Below are 11333 nucleotides of genomic sequence, written 5' to 3'. Positions count from 1 at the left end.
TCTCTCTCTCTCTCTCTCTCTCTCTCTCTGTGTGTGTGTGTGTGTGTGTGTGTGTGTGTGTGTTAGTGTTAAGCTGGTTGAACTGCACTTGTTAAATATCAGGGAGAAGTTCAGGAAAATTATGTTGGCTGTTTTCAACACATATGCCCTTCTTCAGGGGTTCTGGTGTTGCCCCTTAAAGCAATTGAGGAATTTATTATTTTATTTATTTAAGCACCTAATAAAGTCAATTTTATTCTGGGTAAACAATATATACTTTAACAACATAATTCTGTCATAAAGTGGAATTATTATAAGAAGAATCTGTGGAAAACAGGTTGGTCCTTTCAGGTAAAAGGATGTGAGCTTCCCTGATGTTGACCTTGAAATCATCTGTACTTCTGGACCCAACCTGTGCCTTGGAGATGTTTTGGAGCACAGCTCCTATCACTTCAGACCACTGGCAATACCAGTTGGCACTGAAGGGTGCCACTGAATGAAAGGCTGGGCTTGGTTCTTAATAACAACAAATATTGCACATTTATACATTGTTGCAAATTGTTTAGAGAGCTTTGGCTAGAAGGCAGTATAGAAAGGAAATAAATCAGCAGCTGCAGGATGATACTATTTGCTGGGAATTGAGTGTTTATTGATGCTAGTCTACATTGCAAAAGGGTTGTGCAAGGGCTTAATGAGAGTTTGACAATTCCGTGTTCTAGTTGTGATTTTCTTGTACAGTTCCAATCCCCGCCCCCCAACTCAAAATCCCATCACCCCTGGCCTTGCTGGCTAGGGCTGATGGAGTTGCTCAAAGTATTGGAGGGCACCAGGTTGGGGCCCACTGGTGTAGTTGAATGGGAAGGGACTTCAGTGATGCGTGTGGATGTTGTACAGCTCTGTTTTCTTGCAGAATATTTACCTGGCCAGCAGAGGGGGAAAATGCTGAAGGCTTGTTTAAATCAGCAGGAGTAATACCAGAAGGCTTTCCCACAGTCCTGGCTAGGACAGGAAAAGAGCAATTGTAAACTCTATATCTTCCTGAAAGAAACTACGAGTTTGGGGGTGCTAGCAGATTCCACATGATGGTCCACTGCATCTTCTATCTGTCAGTTCACAGTAAGATCTAGCCAGGCAGATCCCTGACTTCTTTGCTAATTGGCTGTTGTAACCTTCAGCTGAGATGTTTCTTGAAATACACTGTATATCCTCAGCAGCATAAATCTTGCTGGTTTATTTATGTGTCTGGTTGAAAAGGTTGCTTTGCTTTGCATAACATGTTCTTCTTGTTTTCTCTTTTCAGGACTGGGAGTGTTTAGTCTTAAAGAAGCTAAAATGGGACCTTGTGTCAGTAATAGCAAATGACTTCCTGGATCATATTCTTCAGCAGCTGCCACTTCCCCAACATAAGGTGAACTTGGTGAAGAAACATGCACAGACCTTCATTGCACTGTGTGCTACAGGTATAAGTTTGAATTGCAAACATGCTGTTCTCTGGAAGGATGGAGCAGTAGTGAAATTATTGGGACTGAAAAGAAGTGAACATGTTTTTCAGTTTGTAGTGGTGCTGAATTGATTCTTAATGTCACCTTAGGCCATCTTTCTCCAACCTGTGCCCTCCAGATGTGTTGGAATAAAGCTGTCATCCCCAGACAGCATGGACATGGGCTGTGCTGACAGAGGGTGATGGGAGTTATAGTCAGAGGGGCACCAGGTGGGGGACTGCCCTGAACACCCTGCACTATGGTGCTTCAGTTTCTCTGAAAGCTGGGATGATGAATATGTGATGAATGTTTTAGGCCATTATTCATAAAGACATACCATTCTTATAACCATTCTCAGTTGGAAGATAGCATACAACAGCCACAAAAACAATGTTTCATCACCTGTTAAGAACAGGTATGATCCAGGTGGTCTCTCATGGAGGCTTTCAACATTTGTTTGCCACGGCAGAGCCATTTGGTGATGTTAATGCTTCTGATCTGCTTAGCCTCCCTCTGTGTGTGTGTGTGTGTGTGTGTGTGTGTGTGTGTGTGTGTCTCTGTGTCTCTCTCTCTCTCTCTCTCTCTCTCTCTCTCTCTCTCTCTCTCTCTCTAAAAATATAAAACAAGTTAACAATATAAAATAAGTCACCCTGCCCGAAGAATAAAATAAATAAATGGTATTAACAGTTAAAATGGCATTTGAATAAAAAGGTCATTTTGCTGCACATGTGCAAGATTCCTTCTGGTTCTGTTTCTCAGAAAAGTGCACTGCCATGGGCATCATTAATGCCACTCTTGTGCCACTGAAAAGTATTTTTTGTGCAGCCTTGTTCTAACTGGCAGGCCACTCTTGGGTAAATGGGCTTGGATGGGCTTCATGTATCTTCAGTTATGTTTTAGTGTTGTGCTTAGTTTCAGAGATAGTGGAGAAGAAGCACTTTGTGGCTGCTTAGCAACTGTAGGATGTTCTCTCTGTCTGCTTCTGGATGACTTAGAAGCAAATGGACAAAGCATCATGCAGTAATTCTTTCCTGTCCTCTAAAAGGTGGAAGAACAATCAGTTACTAAAATATGGTAATGTGAACAACACACCTGCAGGAAATAGCAGCAGAACTATTGGATAAATTCACCGGATTTCTTTTAAGCCCAGTGTTTTCAGCATAGGATTCCTCCTGCTCATTGTGCAGTCTACTCCTGAAAAACAGGCTTTTATCATTCTCTTGCAAAATTATCTCAGTAAACTAATGAATTGTATGCTTGTAAGATACTAAATAAAACTTCCAAGTGTCTGACCTTAGCAGCAAACATCTGAACTCAGTTCAGGCAGTTGCCTTTAACTCTGGACTCCCAAAAGTGAAAAAGGCTTGTACTTGCTTAGTTTTCAGTCCTAAACTCATATACCATATGGGTTCTCCCTTAAGTTGTTTCTTTCCCTGACTAGAATACTTTACTGAATGCAGTAGGAAGCAAGTGGATGTGTGTCTCTTCTTTGTAACACTTTTTCTGTTCTGTAATTTGCAGATTACACATTTGCTATGTATCCACCATCCATGATTGCTACAGGTAGCATTGGAGCGGCAGTCCACGGCCTCTCTACCTCATCTGGTGATTTTTCTGGCGAGGCACTTACAGAATTGCTTGCTGGCATTACAGGCACAGAGGTGGTGAGTATATGATCAGGGGAAACAATTTTCAGAATTAGAAACATGGGGTGCTCTTAGCTTTTGCCTTTTGATTTCAGACAAGTTGCCATGGCTTCAGCTGCTTGCAAGCAGAACAAAAAGGATCACTTTGTAAAAAGTGATGAGTGGTGCAATCCAAGTAGATTTTAAGATTTATAGGTTCCTTGATTTAGGTGATAGCTTTCATGGCTTTCAGGCAACATGTAGGTAGAATCAGAACAAGGAGATAACCTGTTACTGCTGTGATTAATATTTAGTATAATGATTAAAAATTATTTTAGTATTCTAATGATTGAAAGTATTTCAGTCCCATCTTTCTATCACATGGATAATCTGTGCAGTTAACAAAAGTAGCAACCTAACAATGATATTTATTAAATCAATGAATGTATATTAAAATCAACAGGATTAAGTCAAGGAAATGCTTGGGTTGCTATTACCCTTTTTGGAAATGTGCTGGTAAATTAGGACATTTGTCTATGCTTGTAGAAGAACACTAGCCTTGGGATACAGCGACTGTTCTCCTGCAAATTTAGAAAATAATTCAGCTTCCCAGCTTAGAAACATAGGAAGCTTCTACCATTATCCATCTAGCCCAGTGTCACCTATACTGTCTTGGAGCAGCTCTCCGGGGTTTCAGGCAAGATTGTTTCCTGGTCCATCTGGGAGAAAATGGAAACTGAACCTAGAACCTCCTGTGTGCGAACTATGTGCTCTTTTCATTGAGCTACATCACTTCTTATGGAGAAGTGAGGTCTGTGTGTGAGCTTCTAAGTGGGACCACTTGTGGAAGAAATGCTCAAGATTAAGGAAGAGGGTCTATGTCGGAATGAGGAAGTAAATCTGTATCTTCTTGGTATAAGCAATGGATGTCACTCGCAGTGCCATCCTGTATGTTACTCAAAAGTAATGTTTAGTCAATAGTTCAATGGGAATTACTTTGGTAATAGGTCTGTTTGGTGCTTGAAGCTTTCACTATATCCTGATTAGAGTGCTTAAGGTACAGACTCAGAACCCCAGGCCTAGTGACCAGATTCAGTCTTCTGGGTTTCCTCTGACGGATCCATCTCTTTTTCTTCTCACCAATCTTTTTGGAGGATTTCCAGCTTTTCTGAAATGTGTTTCCATTTCTGAACTGTTAAATTGCCTCCTCTTGAGGCTTAGTTGCCAGCATTAACAACTTTAAACTACAATAGGCTTGCACTTTAGGTAATTGCCTTGCCCCTTTTGCTCTCTGCCCAACCCCACTGGAACGCAGCCCCCAAACATCTCTAAGTAAGCCCTTTTTGCCCCTTCTTCACAGAATGGATGTTCATAAGGGAGCCTTCAGAGTTAATACTCTTTTTAATACTGTTTTGTACAAGCCACTGGAAAGGTGTATATGCATCAGGCATTAGTGAGCACTTGCTGAGTTTGCTGCTGCTCCCTCCTGCCATATATTTGTAGAGTACATCTGGGAAATATATCTCTGAAGCTCCTCATTTTCCATGTGTTGTGGAATTTCAGGCAGTGGACAATTTTTTTCTCTCTCTGAACTTGTTGAGGATGCTGACCAGTTGTCAGAATTATCAGTACATTCAGTATGGTTCAGTAATGTTATTTCATCTGAGATACTGGAAATGGCAGGTCGTGCCATCCTCTTCAGGCTCCTGTTTATGCAGCCCAGTAATACTGCAGAACACACTTGCGCTGGGTTTCTGCAGCCTCTCTTTTCTACCCTCTCGGAAAGATACTCCAGAAAGACCAAAGCAAGGAGCCCTTGGAAGGGGCCTATGATATAGTGTGAAAGCATTCACATGCAAAGGAAAATCTGGGAGTCCCAGTGTGCCATGCAGAAGCACCTGAACACATGCAAGGGGTCCTGGTACTCACATCCTGCATAATTCCGTAAGAGCAGCCATCACAGCTGATAGCAAGATCACAGAGGCTTTTGCAGTATCTTAGAGGTAACCTTCTGTATTTGGCCAAAGGTTTTCTACAGAGCAATGTATTTCATCCGATCCATGTATTCACACTGTTGAGAGTAGCTGCTTTTTTAAATTCTAGTCCAAGGCGGAAAAGTGCCGCATCCTCCAGAAACAGAGGACACCATTGGCTTTCTTTGTCTGTTTGCGATGCAAGGTTGCATGGCTGGCACAGGAAGGTATCAAGTTCCTTTCTAGCTAACTGAGCCTTCTGGCTGGCAGTCTTCCTCTCCGTCCTTTGCTTCTCTCTTGATTCCCAAGCCAGCATCCTCTTTTGGGTACAAAGCCAACACAGAAAGTGGCTGTGACTCTTCCCTGGCCAGTGGGGGTTTCCACAGATTTGGCTGCCTTTCTAAAGCCCAACTGCACTTTCCCAGGGTGCCCTGCCAGCTCCTGGCCTGCCATGGAGTGTATGTTTGCTGCACACCGCAGATGGCTCCTCCACTGATTACTTGCATGATGCCTCGGATCAGTTGCTCTTTTTTGTCTTTTCTACACAGGAGGCTCTTTTGAAAAGCATCCCGTCACCTGAATGTGCAGGTGTTAGAGACTGGTTGGCCAATCAGGAGTTGGTGAAACTAGCTTAGCATCTGTTCATGTGGCCAAGTGTCAGATTCCTGGCAGGGGCAAGTACAGAGCCCAGAGAAGCTTGCTTTAAGTGGCATTTGCAAGCCCTCCCTGGGCGCCAGGGAAGAGAGCAAAGCTGTTCTTTATGTATTCTGTTACCTGGTGAAAAACTGGAGAGCAGAGCAGCAGCTCTAGAATTGTACTTTTCTTATAGATCCTTTCTTATAATCACTGCCTGACAGTCATGGAGCGGAAGGCTGAGTTTTTTGGCTTTTTGCCCTCAACTCCCTGAATTGCCCACAAACAGTTGCTGGCTTGCAAGTTGCTACTGTGAATGTGGCAAAGCTGAATACTGACCCTATGGACATGGTTGATTGGAGGCAGTGGGGAACAGGTGGGAGGTGTGGGGAGGATTACAAACTGGAGAAAGCTCACAGAGAGAAGATTAGGTGAGCTTTAGTTGCCAATGCCTGTTGTAATTTGGCCTGCCCTAAGCTGGACTGCTTGTCTGTCAGGGTTTTCCTTCTGGCTTCCCTTTCACTTTTTGTGACCGTGACCATTGAAATGCTGTCTCTAGAGACAGGATGAGGCAGCAGGAGAAGGATCCTTTTCTGATGTGTCTTGCCATACCTGATCAACTTCTGCTGCAGGTTCCAGTGGGTACTGGATTTCACTGGTGACTTGGGGTGTTTGTTCTCTCTCACATTGGCCAGCTGCAGAAGGGAAAATGGCCTTGTCATTTGTGCCTTAACTTTTGCCAGGTGCCAGGGGTGACAGGAGGTTGTGGTCCAAGAACATCATCTGGAGGGCCACAGGTTTTCTGCCCCAGCCCTATACCTTCACAACTGCTCCTGTGTTCCCTGTCAGTATGTTGATTGCTTCAGTTTCCGTATGTGCTTGTTGGAGTTCGCAGTTATGTATTCTTTCAGTGAGGGTAAACACTTTTAGGTACCAGGTGTGTGTTGGGTTGTGTTGCATTAACCAGGACATGAGAGCCACAGGGTTGCTCCAGGGGCATCTTGCTTGGAATTTATTGGACTCATTCAGAAGTTCAGAATTCCGGCAGCAGTTCTCCAGATTTTTCAGAGCGGGGTCTTTTCCAGCCTCACCTGGAGATCTGGGGACTGTACTTGAGACCTCTGGCCGACAAGGGCAGGGCTCCGCCACTGCATTGTGACCCTTCTTTAACTTTCTGAATAGTGTGGCAGAGTCCCCTGAAAAGTACACCCGGAAAGTCCAGTTTGCCAAAGTATATCCTGTGCAGAACCCTGAACTATAATGTTTCTGAATTTCCTCAATTCTCTTCTTTTATAGCTTTTACTTCCTTTCCCTTCCCATGGGCTTGCAAGCTGGCCATGAAGTTTAGAATGGCTCTTGCTAAGTTCTTGCTGCTGTTGAGTGGAGGTTTTGAAAGCCACAGTTACTGGAAGTGTCTTGGGGACGGAGTGTTGGGTGTTGCTATTTTTACTTGCCACATCCTCTGTCAATTTCTAAGAACTTGGCAGGATTCTTTGTAAGATTGTATATATGACAGGATCCTGTGAAGAGAGCTAGGCTTGAGGAGCCTGTCCGTGATCCAGTCAGAACCCTGAAGGTCTGCTGCACAAAATGTCACTTCATTAAAAGTGGCGGAAAGGGTGACTCCTAGCCTTTAGAGCAAGAGACACAGGCAGCAAAGGTGTCTTGCGAGGCTTGCCACTGTGACTCATTGCAGAACTAAAGGGGTTTCCTCATCTCCCCAAGACAAACCATTTCTGCATATCTAAATGTAAGGTCAAGGTTGTCACTTGCCTGTAAGACTGTTGCATCCATGAACTGATATCTAGAATCTAGAGAGTTCAGTCACATGCAGAGTATCACATTCAGAACCTTGAGAGGAAGGCAGGAATTGGAGGCAGGGGAAAGGTAGGAGGAACCTTACTGATAACCACTCTTTCTGCCTTCAGGGTTACTTCTAAAGGTACAGCACACAGTTTTCAAATTTGAAACACAGCCATGCTAGAAGGACAAACTATTCGTGTTGTGCCATAGCTGAACAGTAGGAGGTGGATGAATGTGAAGTGGTGAATCTTGTACGCGCAGAGTTGGATGTAGAAATAGACCTGTATTGTTCATTTACTAAACATATATTATCAGTATATTTCTGTACTGTCCAATATCCAAAGCTCTCTAGGTGGTTCACTACATGGTGTATAATGTAAAGCTATTAGCACTGAAGAATTTAAAACAGTTTAAAAATAAGTTAAAGGCAATTAACAATATAACTACCAGGACTAACAAGATGAAAATGCCCCATCCTATTATGTATGTATTTATTTTTACATTTGTATACTACCAAACTATTCCAACTGGAATTTCTAGAACAGGAATTTCTAGGCAGCTTATAACAAGTATGTTGTTAAATGCCTGAGAGTAAAGGAAAGTAGTAACCCAGAGCTAAAAGATGACAGTTTTAGTGCTAGTGTTAAGACAGAACATTCCACACCCAGGGGCTACCACCAGGAAGGCCTTCTTGTTTGCTGCCATCCTCCCAAGTCTCCCTTGGAGGAAGCACATAATGTAGCAAATGAGAAGAGCTTTGGGGGCTAACATCTCCTGCAAGTTACTCTGACTAACCTCAGATGTGTATTGGGAAGCTAATTTGTGCATGTCAAAGGACATTCTCATCTTTATTATTTCAGCCTAGGAAGAATAGAGAAGAAAGTGGGGTTGAACAGCGGGAGAAAGGTTGGGACAGTCAATGTATAAAGGGAATGCTCTTTCTGTACTTCTGTAGAACTAGAAAGCTTAGAGCATGGGTCCTCAAACTACGGCCCGCGGGATGGATCCGGCCCACCACGGCAGTCCATCTGGCCTGCGCCACCGCCTGCCTCCCATACGCATGTGCTCGTCGCCACCTCACACGTGCCCGACAGCACCTCACCAGCCTGCACCCCCACCTCACTGGCCTGCGCATGTAGCGACCGCCTTTCAACTGACCCCGTATCGAAAAAGTTTGAGGACCCCTGGCTTAGAGGACCAGATCTGACAAGAGGTTCTGAAGCAGGTCATCGCCCCTTGTTCTGTTACTGTAATGACAACTTGAATAATCCTAAACTGGTTTCACATGGAATTAGTGTCCATTCCACAGATGTATTTGAGGAAAAAAAGAATAGCCAGGGGTTTGCTGTTCTGAAATTCAGGTTTAGGCTAGCTGAGTCCCAACTGCCATGCAAAGTCCTTGTAGGACGAACTTGGACATGATGAGTGCCACTTTGCTGGAGCTAAAAGACCTGTTTGCCCAATCTAAGAATGTTTTAAAACATCAGAAGATGCTCAATTGTTCTGAAAATAGGCAAGTACCTCAGGGACAAAAAAAAGTGGAAATGAACATCTTTTTCATTGTTGTGCATTCCTCTCTTTCTCAGGACTGCCTGAAAGCGTGCCAGGAGCAGATCGAGGCTGCATTAGCAGAGAATCTGAAACAGACTTCCCAGCCGCAGCAAGAATACAGCCCCTCTAAGGATGCTGTTTACCCAGATAGCCAGGAAGTCAGCCTGACCAGCACACCTACGGATGTCACTGACATCAACCTGTGATCAAGCCCTGCTTGTGACCACCCACCTCCCAGCAAGTAGAGCCTGATGAAGGAAATTAAGAGGCTGCCTACAACATTCTGCCTGTCCATGTTATTCCTGAAGAACAAAGGGAATGGGAAAGGACTTCCCGAGTGAACATCATCTTTGTAATAAGACTGTTGGAACTGGGTGGGGCTTGAAAGGAAGTCGGCGTTTTGCAGTAGGACTGTTTCTCCCTTGCTTGCCTGATATTTCCTAGGATCAGGAGAGCCTCATGGGGTTGGCTAAACCATACTTGAACTTGGGAGGGATGGGTGAACATAGTGTCAGTTCAACATGTTCTTCAGTTTGGGTTTGCTTTGTTGGTGGGTGCTGCTCATCACTGCTGTTTTGTCCCAATCTTTGCTGCATGCTTGTTGCATGCATGTCAAGAGAAAACGCACTTTTGTTATCTAATCGCCGTCCGTGCAGTTTCAAAGTTCACCTGAGACCTCCTTGGCTAAGATTGCTTTGCTCATGCTGCCATATTTGGGCACTGGTAAGAGACCAAGGTATATGAAGTTTAGTGCTGGATCCCTTTCCCTTGATACCAAGGAAGTCTCAGTTTCCTTTGGAGAGTGATAGTAGCATAAATGCAGGGAAATGGGTGAGGTTTTTTGGCTCGCTTCTTGTAGGTGCTTGTAAAGTGCTGCTTGCCATAGTGAAAGCTTAGGGGCAGAAAATCCCCTCTTCACAAAGGCCCAAAGGGATAAATTCTACTTGCACCCAGTTGCCTTTGTTTACTCCTAAGAGACCCATCAGCTACTTTATTTATTGTGAGGACTAACTTACAAAGCTGCAAAGCAAGGGAAGAGGCTCAGCAAGAGTACTTGATCTTGGTCCATCCCTTCTTGCCATATAAAATAGTGCCTTAATGTTCTTCCTCATTCTCCTTCATACCTCTGGGTTGCTTACTTTGAGAGAGATTAGTCAGAGTCAAGGTCATTTATATTCAGAGTACACCCAATAAGTGCTGCTATACTTGTATGTACACATCCCTCTTGTCTTCATTGCCAAAAGAGAGAGAAAAAGACAGGAGAACTACATGCAAAGGATGGATGGAGGAGTAGGAGGAAGTCAAAGCATATATAACTTATCACCTGCTTTTAAAAGGGGATAAAAGATGAATTTCTTTCCCCTAAGAGTTTACAATATGATGAGCTGCAGACTGCACTGGAGTCAAGAGTTGTTTTCTTGTGTGTTCAGGAAAAAAAGTATTTTTTCTAAATGCTGCTTTTATAAATTATCACTTTTAAGATTATTAGGTGTGGGTGAACTATAGTCATGGGAGCAAACTTTGTATTTTGAATTCTAGTGGTATTTTATTCTTCAGCCCTCCAGCTGGGAAAAAAAATGAACTGATGCTACCTAAACCACCACTGGAGACAGTCACATTTGCCAACAAGAAAAAGCTTCTTTTTTTCTTTTTGCCTTTCCTTTCCCCTCATTGTGCTTTAAGCCTCATTAGTCATATAATTCAAGTGCCATCAACACTTGTGATGAGTGGGAAGTCCATATGCATTAGAACTTTAGCAAAGTTTGGAAATGAGGGGAATGCATTTTATAGATACATATATATTTATGTACACACACACAAACACACACACACACACACACACACACACACACACTTATTAGAGCTTCAAATAAAGTTTGTTAATAAGATATTCACCAGCACTTGAAATACAGTTGTTAGGAAATCTATTACATTGCAATAAAGTTTTTTTTTAAACTAGCATTGTCTTGCCTTCCTAAACTCTGGAAATATGATTTAAATGATCAAGGGCGCAGTCTATGCATATTTAGACAGGAAAAAAACCCTACAACTCCTAGAATTCCCCAGTCAGTTGTGCTGCCTGGGAGTTGGGGAACATTTTAACATCTAAACATGTATAGGATTGTACCCTCTGTGGGTTATATTTATTGTTAGTCTAAAACATTCATTTCAGTGGGCTTCTTTGAAGTAGAACTAACATTGGAAATAATCCAGTAGATGCAGAATGTAGCCTGGCTTCCTCTGATGATGCTTGTTTGTTTTATAGGTGCTATTAAGAATAAAAAATA

General features: G+C 43.1%; 1 protein-coding gene across 2 annotated transcripts in view; it reads left to right on the top strand.

Annotated features, from left to right (window-relative positions):
• The window catches only part of CCND3 (cyclin D3), an 83788-nt gene extending 72783 nt beyond the window's left edge, over positions 1–11005 (top strand). For both annotated transcript variants that reach the window (XM_044445184.1, XM_044445178.1), the window contains exons 3-5: positions 1280–1439; positions 2982–3124; positions 9081–11005. In XM_044445184.1, the coding sequence (XP_044301119.1) occupies positions 1280–1439; positions 2982–3124; positions 9081–9251 (474 nt within the window). In that variant the 3' untranslated portion in view covers positions 9252–11005. The remainder of the gene's footprint in view (positions 1–1279; positions 1440–2981; positions 3125–9080) is intronic.
• Positions 11006–11333: the final 328 nt, after the last annotated feature.

This window comes from Varanus komodoensis, unplaced genomic scaffold, assembly GCF_004798865.1.
Source record: "Varanus komodoensis strain SLA01 unplaced genomic scaffold, ASM479886v1 scaffold1, whole genome shotgun sequence".
In the NCBI taxonomy this organism is placed as follows: Eukaryota; Metazoa; Chordata; class Lepidosauria; order Squamata; family Varanidae; genus Varanus; species Varanus komodoensis.
Note: the sequence above shows the minus strand (reverse complement) of the source record. Positions and strands in the feature narration are given on the sequence as shown.